Source organism: Rhineura floridana, chromosome 9 (genome assembly GCF_030035675.1).
Source record: "Rhineura floridana isolate rRhiFlo1 chromosome 9, rRhiFlo1.hap2, whole genome shotgun sequence".
NCBI classification, from domain to species: Eukaryota; Metazoa; Chordata; class Lepidosauria; order Squamata; family Rhineuridae; genus Rhineura; species Rhineura floridana.
Window position 1 is genome coordinate 93526038 of NC_084488.1, and position 14810 is coordinate 93540847.

The following is a 14810-nucleotide window of genomic DNA, read 5'->3' on the forward strand; positions in this document are numbered from 1 at the left end:
TTATACTGTTCAGAATGTTTTCCTTTTGGAAAGGAAAGAGGCTTCCACTCTGCCCAGTGCCCACCGACCCAATCTCCTCCCCTCTCTGCTCCTTCCCTCTCTGCCCCTCCCCCGGATCAGTGTTGGACTACAACCTGGGAGACCGGGTTCAAATCCCCACACAGACACGAAGCTCACTGGGTGACCTTGGGCCAGTCACTGCCTCTCAGCCTCAGAGGAAGGCAATGGTAAAACCACCTCTGAATACCGTTTACTATGAAAACTCTATTCATAGGGTCACCATAAGTCAGGATCAACTTGAAAGCAGTCCATTTTCATTCTCAAACATGATTGCACAGAAATAAATCCCATTGAACTCAAAAAGTATGCAAATGATCAAATCCTCCCTCCTATCCCCTCCCTCTTGCCTCTTCCCTCTCCCTTCCTTTGTCCCTCCCTCTCCATCCCTATCACCTTCCAATCCGCTCCTTACCCCTCCTCCTCCCCTTCCTCCTTCCTCATGGTCAGTTTTACCTATCTTAAGCATGATTGCATGGGAGTAAACACCATTGAACTCCATAAGCATGCAAATGATCAGACCTGCCCTCCCCTCCCCCTTCCTTTGCCCCCCTCCAATGTGCTCCTTTCCCCTCCCCCATGGTCAGTTTTACCTGTTCTAACCATGATTGCATAGGAGTAAATCCCATTGAACTCAGTAAGCATGCAAATGATCAGACTTGCCTTTTCCCTCCTTCACCTTTCCTCTCCCTTCCTCCTCCCCTCCCCTCTTCCTTCTTCCTCCTCCCCTGCCCACTCCTGTCCTCCTTCCCCCCCCCCCGGTCAGTTTTACCTGTCCTAAGCATGATTGCACGGGAGTAAATCCCACTGAACTCAATAAACATGCAAATGATCAACCCTGTCCTCCTCCCCTCCCCTTTCTGCCTGCTCCCATCCCCCTCCTCCCCTCTGCCCTTCCTCCCCTCCCTATCACCTGTGGTCAGTTTCACCTATCCTAAGCATGATTGCAGGGGAGTAAATCCCACTGAACTCAATAAGCATGCAAATGATCAATCCATTCTCAGCAAGCCTGCACAGGATCCTATTTCTTAACTCCGGATTAAAAAGCAGAGAAATTCACTAATAGGCAAAAAACCTTGCGGTTTAAGAACGTACCTATAGCCCACAAATATTTCTATCAAACTTTAAAAAGCAGGAAAATTGGGCAGCTATAGTGAATGCACCAGGTGAACAGGAGATCTGACCTCCTCTCTGAAATATGTACTGCCCTACAAATTTGCCAAAATGCCAACACAATTTGGGTTGGTCTTTCACAGTCCAATCCGCTTCCTGTGTAGCTTGGAAGAATTTGGTAACGTGCCTCTGGGCATATGGTGAGTATAGGTACGTTCTTAAACCACAAAGTTTTTTGCCTATTAGTGAATATAGATATACGTGTGTGTGTGTGTGTGTGTGTGTGTGTGTGTGTGTGTGTGTGTGTTATTGTGAAAGACACAAATTCAAACAAATATTAGATGCATTTGAATGTATCCCCAATGCTGTAAGATATGTTTTCTCCAGGCCTATCCATACAAAAAAAATCAGATTTGGAAAGAAGCCAGAGTCGACATCCCTCCACTAATGAGAGGTCTAACTTGGGCAGCCTTACTTGGAGTAGAGGTAAGAACAAGAGAAAGAGGGAAAATTGCTAATTGCAAATTTCAAGGACTATTGATGGTAACTAGATTTCTGACTAATGTTTTATCTTATTAAGAATGTGTGCAATTGTAGACAGTTTCAAAATAAGGCCACTTCCCCCTGTTTTGAACAAGAGAAGAAAACAAAGTCAGGTATACAGTTGACTGATGGAGATATGCCTTTGTCCTCAGGCATTGCAGAAGCTGAGAATAAGGCTCAAGGTCTTATTAGTTGCTCTGCTATGCCACCATAGACAGAATCTTCCCATTCTAAAGATCTTAAGACAAATAAGCACAATATTTGAAGTCAACCTCAAACTAGGCTAAGACCCCTGAAAGTTGGTGGGGGGGCATCAGGAAGAATGGCTACAGCCTACTATTTCCCTGCATCTGCAGGGGGTTGGACTGGATGACCTTTTGAGGTCATTTGACTCAGTGATTACACTGCTGATCTTGTTTTCTCTGACCTGCCCTTTTGCCCATTCAGCACTAGCCCAAACTACCCTTCCTTGCACCATCATCTTCTCCATCGCAGGGACTGTAGGATAGGGCAGAGCAGGATCTGGTGAAGCTGGCTTGACTTTGGTCCGTGCAATGCCCGTGGCAGTGGCCTCATTGATGAATGGGAGGGCAAAGAGAAGAGGGACCTTTTGCTGTGGTCAGAGCCACCTGTCCTGCTTACCCAGCACAAGATTTTGCCCTAAGCTTGCTGAAGCAATGACTGCAGCTTGCTTGAGAATTAAGTGAAGAATGTTTTGCCTCGAACCCCCCCCCCCCAAAAAAAAGTCTGGCTCGTATAAAATCTGAATGTGGCCTATAACTGCACTCTTATAAGTAAAGAAGCCATGATTTAAGAGATCTCGTTTTAGGCCTATGTTTTGGGGTGGCTTATATTCAGACCAGTATGTCTCTTAAGCTGGAGCTGGCTTGATGAAGAAATGTGTCTTCCATATCTCTCTTCCTCTGCCCCAAATCTTGTTGTGGGGGAGGAGTCTTAAGCGATCTTCAAAGCATTTTCTCCCTCCCCCGTGCTGCTTCCCAGGGTTTAGTTTCTTGATGTGTTTGGAGTGTGATAAAGTTCTGGATCAAAAGATTCCTCACCCCAAGATTTCTCTTCATTCACTGAAAGAGTGCAGAAGCATGCCAGCCCTTGCTGCCCACACAGCATACCAGAACACGACCGGAAGGTTCAAAAATAGCCTGTACACATAAAATCATAGAGTTGATTGCCATGTTTGAGTGAATAAATTGTGGAGTTTTGTGATTGGGTTTATGTTCCTAGTCTATATTTGATGCCATGGATCTGTGTTGAGATCTGGGGATTTTGGAAATAGGAACAGTATGCTGGCTGTGGTAGTTCTTAACTGTTACATCGTTCCAAGATTGGGGACTGGATCATAGCAAAGTATTGTCCAGACCAACCCAAAGAGGTAGAATATTAGGAAGTAGCAGTATGGGTGGGGATCCTTGGGAAAGTTACATTTCCCAAAAGAGACTTGAACTTTTCAATATGCCTTTCTGCTGTGCAAGTGCCATACCCCAGAAAGGAGAGGAAAATTGGCTATTTTTCATTCTATCTGTGGCTAGGGAGCATTGCCAGCCCAGCCTGTCAGTGGGGTTTAAAGGGGAGGAGACTTGGAGATCAGGGGGAGGGTTGCACATGTGAAAGGGTAAACTAGAAATTCTTCTCCAACTTGGACCCTCATCTGAACCAGAGAATAATTTGGAGTGTATTTACCTCTTCCTAGAGGCATTTTGGGAGTTCACAGTCATCTCTATCAGAACCCTGGATGAATGAGTTTCCCTGGCATCTCTAGTAGCAACATGCTACACTGTAGCAGTTTTGTAGCCTTCATGCTACAATTTCATGCAGATTCTTAATACTCTGATCATGTCTTATGCATTTTAGGGTGACATTCAAGCAAAGTATGATGCTATTGACAAGGACACTCCAATTCCTACAGATAGACAGGTAAGATTTATTCTTTTTTTTCATAATTGCATAGGAGATCACTAAAAATAACTTTTAAGTACTACTTATTGGACAGATAATAAAGCAGCAGTTCTAGCACACAAAAACACTTTACCATGTATTTAAAAAAAATAATCCTTCATGAAAAAGCCAGTCTTAGCACCACTGTAGAGAAGTGGAGCTGAAACTGAGAGTAAATTGCATACAGTTAATATGACTTAAGTAATATCTGCTGGGACCATACTACCGCCAGTTAGATACAGTGACATGCAAGGAACAGATGTTTGGGAGGACATAGTTTCAAATGCCCTCTGGAGCTAGTATGGGAGGCTGAAACAGGTGACCTTCCTGCCTGGTTTGAACTCTACAAACTCAGAGAGAGATCAAGCTTACATTCTACTTTTGTGTCTTTGTTATGGTGCTTAACTCAACCTCCTGGTCTGTGCTTGCGTGTATCGTAGATTGAAGTTGACATTCCTCGCTGCCATCAGTATGATGAATTGCTGTCATCGCCAGAGGGTCATGCAAAATTTAGATGTGTACTGAAAGCATGGGTAGTTTCCCATTCCGATCTTGTATATTGGCAAGGTTAGTGCAGCTGATTTGCTATTCCTAGCATTTTTTAAGTCTTAAATTTACTACTACTAAGCAATTGGGATAATTTTTTTCTAAAGTTTTCTTTTTATGTTGTTGAATAAACTAAAATGTATTTTAGTTTTAAAAAATTATTTTTAAATTTATTGTGTTCCTACTGGGAGGAAGGGTGGGATATAACTCAGATAATAAATAAAATAAAATAAATAAATGTAAAATAATAATTTGTTAGCTTTAGGTATAAAAATGCAGTAATAGCTCTGAATTCATTCTGCTGATTTTTTTTAAAAAACAAATTTTATGCATATTCATGAAATTGTTGACTTTTCTGTTGTTTTCATGTTGTGCTTTAATAGATAAAGTTGGTTAATTCTGCATAGTGATAAATTACAGCTTAACAGTATAATGATTTACAGCTGTATGATACCTTTAGTTATAATTTTTTTAGACTGTAATATACCTGGAGCTTCTCTGAAGATGGTGGACATTACAGGAGTGGAAAAACATTTTTAATAAGTTTTTTTAAATTGTTTAAACTTCTGGAAGGCTTCACGCATGACACCTTTTTTTTTTTTTTGTAAAAGATTTATGAGGAAGCATTTCACATATAGAAATCTCCACAAAATAAAATGAATGTGGGGTACCGTTAAACATTTGGACTGCACACAAAAGTGTGATTGCTGCAGGTCCACCACCGATTTTCTCACTCTTGGGGTATGTAACCCTTTCCAGCAATCACATGCACCATTACTCATTATATGTTATAAGAATTCACCCTTTTAGGTGGTATGGCTCAAGGTCTAACAAACTGCATTGGTTCTCTCCTTCAAAATGTGCCTGTAATGAGTAACAACTGAGTCCAGGGAAGCAGCAGAACATGGTCATCATGTTCAGGTCTGATGCTGGATCCCATAGGGAAAGCAGCAAGGCTGGAGGCAAGGAAAGGTCACTCAGGTTGCTAAACCACAGACAGCTCCCAACTGCACAGCGAGGTTGGGAGCAGACTGAGGCCCTTTATACCTCTGTCTCCCAACTGCACAGCGAGGTTGGGAGCAGACTGAGGCCCTTTATACCTCTGTCTCCAGACTAACTTCTCCAGGCTCCACCCCTTTGAGAGAATTCCAGAGCCTTAAAGGGCCAGCCCTCTGGCCTGACAACAGGCACTCTTCCTCTGTTCCATAGCCTCCCTCCTGGTGCGCTCCCTGCACTGCCAGACTGGCGGTATGTAATGGAAGGCATCTGGCTGCTGAGGCTCAGGAGATGGTACCTGTGGGGGTCCAGGTTCTGGCCCTATATGCCCCAGTGGTTCCTCTAGGAGTTCCTGTCCACCAGCCTCAGGTGCAGTAGTTATCCCTGAGTTTGACCCAGCTCCACATCTGGTGCCTCTGCAGCCTCCGACTGTGTGTCCAGGTCATCGGTGGCTACAGAGGCCATGACAGTGAGAGCAGCAGAGATGTGAGCATGCTGTTCTCCATGCTCTCCAAAGCAGCAGTCTTGGGACAAATGTGTATTGTTACATGTGAGGAACACTTGTAACAACGTACTATTTTGTAGCCTATACAGAGCGTATGTCTGTGTAGGGCTGAATGAAGTAGTACTGAGTACTGTTTAATTTTAATGCATGGTAAGTCACTTAAAGTCATTGTTGCATTCGTTTATTTTCTTCCCTTGCAGGTCTTGATTCCCTTTGTGCGCCGTTCTTATACTTAAATTTCAACAATGAAGGTAAGCATTTTCCACTCTAAGACAAAAGTTATTAGTGGCTCCATATACTGCATATCTGCGTAACTGTGCTGCATTTATGCTTCTTAATAATTTGTGTGGATCTCCTACGCAGAGATAGTATGAATGAAACATGTTGCTAACTTGTTACACCACTTCTTGTATTCATCCTAATGCAACATTCATTCCGGAACATAGCTATGTGTATGTGAAGAACATTGTTAATGTAGGTGTGCTGGATACATTTGCTGATGCTCTGGGTTGGAAAAGTGTATGGAAATGGAGTGGCAGAAATGGACTTCCTCACCTCCCCTTGGCAGCTCTCCTAGCAGCCCACCTTCCCCAACCATTGGGGAACCTGCTGAGCAGAGTCAGCTGGGAGGAAGGAGGGAATCTCCAAAAGTTTGGATGGACACACTATCCACAATCAGAGGTTGTGGTCCTTGGGTGACCCTTATCGGGGGTCTGTTGGGGGAAGGAGGGGAGAGGGAAGTCAGCTTCGGCATGCTTTCTCTCAGGATCCAACCCTGTGTTTTAATGGATAGTGGTTAATATTTGCAAATACTTTTTAAACAAATTATAGGAACCTTTTGCATAAGCAATGTAACTTGTGAAATAAGGCGTAAGTGTTCTATAATGGTAGCAATTCATTGTATGTGGAACTCATGCAACCCTTCCTGTTTCTCTTTTTCAGCCCTGGCCTATGCCTGCATGTCTGCTTTTATTCCAAAATACCTCTATAACTTCTTTCTAAAAGACAACTCTCACGTGATTCAAGGTAGGCGTTTTTGTTTGAAACTCATTCTAATAAAACTTGATTCTCTTTAGAGGTTTGTCTTTAAATTTATAATTATTAATATCATTTATTTATTGAATTTATTAGTCGCCCATCTGGCTGGCTGTCCAGCCACTCTGGGCGACGTACAAAATAGGCATACAATACCTAGACATTAAAATCTAAAAACAACGAAGATAAAATCTAGCCAACCCCAAAAGCCTGCCTGAAGAGCCAGGTCTTAAAGGCCTGGCAGAAATGCATCATGGAAGGGGCATGGCGGAGATCATTTGGGAGGGAGTTCCACAGGGTGGGGGCCACAACTGAAAAAGCCCTCTCTCTAATCTGCTTTTTGACCGACTGGAGATGATCAGAATCATAACAACAAATATCAGAATATATGCTGGGTAATATCCAGCTAAGTCCTATTCAGAGCAGACCCATTGAAATAAAAAATGGGCTTAAGTTCCTTGTTGTTTGGTTTCAGTTGATCTACTTTGAGTTTGACTCATATCTGTTGTTATGTGCCTTCAAGTTGATTTCAACTTATGGCAACCCTATGAATCAGCGACCTCCAAAAGCATCTCTCATGAACCACCCTGTTCAGATCTTGTAAGTTCAGGTCTGTGGCTTCCTTTATAGAATCAGTCCATCTTTTCTTTGGTCTTCCTCTTTTTCTACTCCCTTCTGTTTTTCCCAGCATTATTGTCTTTTCTAGTGAATCATGTCTTCTCATGATGTGTCCAAAGTATGATAACCTCAGTTTCATCATTTTAGCTTCTAGTGATAGTTCTCGTTTAATTTGTTCCAACACCCAATTATTTGTCTTTTTTGCAGTCCATGGTATCCGCAAAGCTCTTTTCCAACACCACATTTCAAATGAGTTGATTTTTTCCTTATCTGCTTTTTTCACTGTCCAGCTTTCACATCCATACATAGAGATCGGGAATACCATGAATGATCCTGACTTTAGTGTTCATTGATATATCTTTGCATTTGAGGACCTTTTCTAGTTCTCTCATAGCGACCCTCCCGAGTCCTAGCCTTCTACTGATTTCTTGACTATTGTCTCCATTTTGGTTAATGACTGTGCCAAGGTATTGATAATCCTTGACAAGTTCAATGTCCTCGTTGTCAACTTTTAAGTTACATAGATCACTGATAGAGATGTATAAAATTATGTATGACGTGGAGAAAGTGGATAGCAAAAAGCTTTTTTCCCTTTTTCATTACACTAGAACTCAGGGACATCCATTGAAGCTGAATGTTGGAAGATCATGGACAGACAAAGTAGTTTGTTTATTTAATTATTGATTGATTGATTGATTGATTTATATCTCGCCCTTCCTCCCAGCAGGAGCCCAGGGTGGCAAACAGAAGCGCTAAAAACACTTTAAAACATCATAAAAACAGACCTTAAAATGTGTTAAAACAAAACAATGTTAAAACATTTTTAAAAAGTGAACTATGTGTCACATAATACATAGTTAAAATACAGAATTTACTGCCACAAGAAGTGGTGATGGCTACCAACTTGGATGACTTTCAAAGAAGATTTGACAAATTCATGGAGGATAAGATAAGACTATTGGTGGCTACTAGCCACAGTGCCTACGTTCTATCTATACTGGTGGAGGCAGGATGTTTCTGAATGCCAGTTACTTGGAATTACAAGTGGAAAGAGTGCTGTTGAGCTCAGGTCCTGCGTTTGGGCTTCCCACAGGCATCAGGTTGAGTACTATGAGAACAGGATGCTAGACTAGAAGGGCCTTTGGCCTGACCCTGCAGGCTCTTCTTATGTATTTATTGCATTAAGATATTCTCCAAAAAGCCAATATAGGAGGAAACGCAGAAGAGTTCATGCAGATTTGGATTTGGCATCTTGGTAGATTCATTGAGATGGATATAAATATAATTAATGCACTTTTAAAAATTATTTCCTATTAGTGAAATGATTTATAGCTATTTTAACTACCATTGTGCATGATGTATCTTCATGACTACAAGTTGTGTCACAGAAGTATGATTTAAAGTAGAGGACTACTTGGGTAGAAAGAGACTTCATCCCTGTTTCTTATTTTTAAAAATCTTGCTCCAGTCAAACTGTTAAGCTCCCATTCACCTAGATCTTGCACAAGACTTTGCCCAAGATTTTTTCAAAACCTTTTGACAGCCCACTAGAATTTATGTGCTACAAGACTGACTTGACTTATTTACAATGGCTTAGATCTTAAATTGCTTGCTCCTCCATTCATTTCAGGGAGGGAGTGATCTCTTCCCCTCTCTCTGTCTGTACCCCTGTGTCTCCCTGCAGCCTTCTATACCGTATCCCACATATCCTAGAAGCAGATTTTTAAGGGGCTGCAGGAAAAAGGAGTGAGCAGGAATATGAACTATGCACAGAAGGAGATCAAGAATTCAAGCCTCATACTTAAATGCAACCCCTGTGACATTATGGTAGTGTGCAGCAAGAAGTCTTCCACTAGCTGTTCATGGAACAACGCTAATATGTTTTCTTAATCAGCTTATGATTCTTTAGATTCTTAATGCTAAGGATGAGCCATTGGTGTTAACTGCTCCAGGGATGGGTAATCTTGTAGCCCTCTCAGATGTTGCTGGACTCCCAATTCCCATCAGCCCCAACCAGCATGACCAGGTCAGAGACGATGGGAGTTGTAGTCCAACAGCATCTGGAGAGCCACAGATTCCCCATCCCATGTCTATTCTCACTTGCAGTAGATTTTCCAAGGCCTCAGGCACAGATTTTTTTCTAATGTTGCTACCTGAGACACCTTTAACTGGGGATTGAACCTGACCTCTTGTTTATACAGGGTATGCAACATATTGCTGACCTGTGGGGTCTCCTCAAAGATGCAGCCTTCTCCTTCCCAGCTGCTTGTGCTTCTTTCTCATTTATGAAATAAGTTAGAGAGCAATAGAAATGGTGGATGTAGCAGATCCAAACAACTTCTTTTATAAGTCAGCAGTTTATAGTGTCTTTTGAAAACCCCTGAACAATAGTTCTACAGCTCTGTTTGAGACAAAAGAGAAATACTGGCACAGTTCTTGGCACCTAGAAGCTGTTGAAAGTATAATGCAAATAACAAGACTGATAGGGCATAGTTGCCTACTACGCAGGATGGTGTGTAAAAACCTTTGGTATATAAACAATCCGTGTCTCATTTCCAGAAGGAAAATAAATGTTTAAGTATTCTACAAAGGAGTAAAGTTGATGGGATTGGGGGTTTTTAACATTAGGCGGAAATGATAGAAGATAAAAACTGTTTAGTTTAGAAACGTCACGCTATAAGGTTAGATAATAGAACTATAATTTAATTGTACAGAGTAAACAAGTTAAGAACTTCCTGCTCTACACTCTTTCATAATAGCTTAGAGATGTTTAAAGGATGAAAGGAACTCCTTTTGTAGATGGAAAATGTTGTATTTGGTGAAGTGTTCTCCCTCCTAGGCATTTAATGTACTCATTGTATTTGCAGTAGTTGAAACAAAAATGGCAGTCCTTTAAGAGGGCACACAATGTATAGAAACAGATACTGGTTTTGAGAGGCCATGCTCCTGCTTTGTTAGAAAACCTATGAGTGACTGTTCCTAAACCATGGCTTTCCAGGGGCTGGTTCATAAAGGCAGCAGCCCCACACAGTGGCCTTCAGGAGTGTATTCAGGCTCTCGGTAGGTTCACAATCCAGCCAGCATTTCATGGAAGTGCTGATTGCATAAACCACCAGTACCTCTTGTGGCTAAATGCAACTTGTGTGATTGCAGCAGTTCAAACAAGGGATCACTGCGATTGCATAAAATTGTGAAGGCTACGTGCATGAATCCCACATGGAAGCCTAAGTCTCCATGCACTTCTGGCTAAAAGCTTTTGATATCCCCCAGCTCTTCAGGAAGCCATTGTGTGGGAGCTGCCAGCCTTAGGATGAGAGGAGTAAGCATAGCGTATCCAATTTCAAAACCTTTTCCTATGAAGCCAAAGAATGGGATTTTGGAATCTATTTTTGTGTATGAAAAAGCAAGAGCAATTAAAGGTTTACAGCTATAGGATATCAAATTAACTGAAGGAATAATTCACTAATAGGCAAAAATCCCTTGCGGTTTAAGAACGTACCTAGCCAACAGATATTTCTATCAAACTTTAAAAAGCAGCGAAATTGGGCAGCTATAGTGAATGCACCAGGGGAACAGAAGACCTGACCTCCTCTCTGAGATATTGTACTGCCTTACAAATTGGTAAAAATGCAAACACAATTTGGGTTGGTCTTTCACAGTCCAATCCACTCCCTGTATAGCTTGGAAGAATTTGGTAACGTGCCTCTGAGCATATGGTGAGTGGTGGCAATCGTGTTTAGGATAGGACCTGGGGAGGAGGAGCAGAGGGAGGGGAGAAGATTGGTTGGATCGGCACTGGGCAAAGGGAAAGCCCTTTTCCTTCCCAAAAGGAAAACATTGTGAATAGTATCATTATTTTTCAAGGTTTCCCCCACCTTTTTTTTCTTCAACAGACACGTGTAGTCTCTCACCCAAATTTAAACCAAAACTGTCCCTGGCTACATCCACACCAGACATTTATTCCACTGTAAATAGTCATGGCTTCCCCCAAAGAATTCTGGGAAATGTAGTTTGTGAAGAGTACTGAGAGTTGTGAGGAGACACCCCATTCCCCTCACAGGGTTCCAGTTCCCAGAATTTACTGGGAAGAGGGGCTGACTGTTAAATCACTCTGGCCATTTGATCTCTGTCAAGGGAATAGGAGTCTCCTAACGTCTCTTGGAATCCTTCACAAACTACACTTTCCAGGATTTTTGGGGGGAAACCATGACTGTTTAAAGTGGAATAAATATCTGGCATGGGTGTGGCCCCCTGATTAGACAAGCCAAACGAGCTTCTAGTCTGGCTTTTAGAACACTGACAGTTGATTCTCACTGAGCATGCCAGTGCTATCATAGAGTCCAATTTTAAATTTCTTAAATTAATTAAAAATCAGCTATGCATTTTTAACTATTAAACTGCAGAAGATGAAGGTCAGAGTATGGGACAAGGTCATTTATAGGATTAAGGCATTCTGTGAACATGGCAGATTTCTTATTAATTTCAACAAATTATGAGACCACTGACAGAAATCCAACAGGGGTCTTGATTTTTTTCTCTTGTTTTACACTTTGAACTCTAGATTCTCTCTGAGTGTTTTCAGGACTATAAGTTTTGTAAAATTTTGTTTTGAGATGAGTTTATGGGAAGCAGCAGAATGACATGTGGGATATTTTCAATTTAACATGGCAGAATATGAAAAATCCATGCTGCCTATAGTGTACAGCCACTCTCGTGGCTATATAAATTGTATCATCTGAGCAAGTGTTTGGCTGAACCCAGCTGATAGATTTTCATGGAAGGATGTGTGCTTTCAATAGACCCTTAATTAACCATGTAATCCCACATAGCAATTATATTTTATGAGCCTTGCTATTCAAATAAAGGGGACATTTAACAAGGTATAGCATATCCATCTAGAACCACTGTAGGCACGAATCCCTTGTTTAAAAAGAAATGTGCTTTTAGGAAGCTAATTGTAAATTTGTTTTCATCAGCACATAGCTGAGTTTATGTGATTAGTAGTTTTAAATACTTTGCCTGTGGTTGGCAAATTTATTAGGAACGTAAATGTGTTAATACTGCATGTGGAGAAAGCTAAATAAAGTAAGGATCATTTCAGAGGCTTAGAGAATGCAGTACTGAAGGATCACATGGGTTTTCATACCAGTATGAAATTACGGCTAGAAGCTCTGAGGCAAAATTCAAAGAAGGAAGAGGGAATTCTGTAGTTACCTGCTGTCCCTTCTACCTGAACACCTCTGGAGCTAGTATTATTATTTATTATTATTACATTTATATCCCACCTTTCCTCCAAGGAGCTCAAAGTAACATATGTGGTTCGCCTCCCTCTCCATTTTATCCTCACAACAACCCTGTGAGGTAGGTTAGACTGAGAGACTGAGTCGAGATTTGAACCCTGGTCTCCCAGGTCCTAGCCAAACTCTCGAACCACTACATCACACTGGCTCTCTAGTGCTAAAAACTTGCAAACTGAAAAAATTGTGAATTCCAACTTGGTGTGATCAAACAACTAAAGCTAATGGGTTGAACACCATTTGGCTTTAGTAGGAAACACAGAATGTGGTATGTAAAAAACACAAAAGAAGAACAGTGATCTTGTGAGATGCTACACTAACACTTTATTGGGAGTGCTTTATTGAAACCAGGAGATCAAAATATTAAGCATTGTATGTTCAATGATCCTTTAAGCATGATTGGTATAGCTCAAACAGATGGCCATACACTGCTACTAGTACCATCACAAACACTATTATAATCCCACACCTGGCAAGCACAAATTAAAAGTGAATTAGTTTTTAAGCAGCTACAGTAAACTTTCTAATGGCATGTCAAAGTATATACTGTTGTCCTGCATTATTACAGGCAGAGCGTACAAAATGTTATGTATACCAAAATGTAAGCATATAAACTGTAAATGTGGACAGTATACAAAATCTCCTGCAATATTTGTGCTCCCGATCTCTTTTTGAAAGGGATGGAAAGAAAGAATGGAATATAATATTGATGTGGGTGCAGATCAATTGTAGTAGATATTTTGAGCTTGTCTCCTTATGTTCTCTTTGTAAAGGGGGATTCCACAAAACGAACTTTGTTTCTATTCCCTAAGGCCTAAATTCCTGGTAAAAGATTTTCCCTTTTTTATCCCTCTTCCAGAATACCTGACAGTCTTCTCTCAGATGATTGCGTTCCATGACCCTGAGCTGAGTAACCATCTCAATGAAATCGGCTTCATTCCAGATGTAAGTAGAAATGCTTCTTATGCATGTTTAATAAAGGCAGTGGGACAAGGAAAATAGGGTCAGTCTCAAAGGTTTGTTTCAGCAGATCACAATCCAAAGCAAATTTGACACATGAACTCAAAACCTGAGAGCATCTGCCAATGCAATCAGTAGGTGTTGAACTGTTGCAGGTGTGCCACTTAACTTGCTGTCACTGTCAAATAAGTATAGCAATTAAACTCTTGATCTTTTCACACAACTTCTAGCCCCTTTTGCCTACCTGAGACCAGTAGTGCAAGCCATCTTACAGCACAATCCTATGCATTTTTACTTAGAAGCAAGGTCCATTGTGTTCAGTGAGGTCTACTACCAAGCAAGTGGATATAGAGTTGTGGTCTTAGAGAATATCTTCCCCACAAACAATTTCTGGTTTGGTATCAATTTCACTGTCATGGCTTTCTCCAAAGTATCCTTTGTAATAGAAATCTGTTGGCTCTGAGAATTCTCTTTGGTGATCTCTAGCACGCTTATGCATACCCCACACATGCATGCGCACACCTGGGCACAGAATACAGTTCCAAAATTTCCCTGGGCAGAGTGAACATTTTGACATTTTTCCTGTTGTCTAGATAATGTCCTAAGGTGCTGCTAGTGGTGTGGCAAGTTTTGATCTGGTCCTCTGAACTGAAAGTTGCCTTTAGTGTTGATGTCTCTGTTAGAAACATTGTAATTGCAATTATGTACAGAGTCTGCAGGCAGAATTTGCTGAAAATTGTCCTTACATGGAGATGCTGAGTCCTCGCTGCAATGTGCTTTGCAGTCTGAAGGAGTCTGGAAAGAAGGTGATGGGGAAAGTATATAATTGCACAGAAAGCAGGTTATCTGCAAAACTGTATTGTCCATACAAATAGGTTTGCAATTGTGCAATAAGTTTGTCTCTTCGAAAATAAAATTGGCATTGTATTTTTGTACTTGTGACTCTACAGAATCTGTCAAGGTGAAGTATGTGCACCTCAGCAATGATCTGAACCAGATTTTCATGCTTGAGTACTAATCCTATTGAATCGAACACTGATTAATCTTTCAGGTTCCTGTTGTGAGAAAGATTATTTTTTGGCATTCTTCCATTTGTTTTTATATTATAGAGCTCTTAGAATGTTGAACACTACCGTACAGCAAGTGTTGTCAGCTGTTGCAATGTCTGCATTAAGTATTATGTGAGA

General features: G+C 41.1%; 1 protein-coding gene across 5 annotated transcripts in view; it reads left to right on the top strand.

Moving 5' to 3' along the window:
- Positions 1 to 14810, top strand: part of TBCK (TBC1 domain containing kinase) — a 135732-nt gene that overhangs the window by 57058 nt on the left and 63864 nt on the right. For all 5 annotated transcript variants that reach the window (XM_061585464.1, XM_061585463.1, XM_061585467.1 and 2 more), the window contains exons 15-20: positions 1558 to 1656; positions 3583 to 3645; positions 4107 to 4233; positions 5914 to 5964; positions 6656 to 6739; positions 13523 to 13608. In XM_061585464.1, coding sequence (XP_061441448.1) covers positions 1558 to 1656; positions 3583 to 3645; positions 4107 to 4233; positions 5914 to 5964; positions 6656 to 6739; positions 13523 to 13608 — 510 coding nt within the window. The remainder of the gene's footprint in view (positions 1 to 1557; positions 1657 to 3582; positions 3646 to 4106; positions 4234 to 5913; positions 5965 to 6655; positions 6740 to 13522; positions 13609 to 14810) is intronic.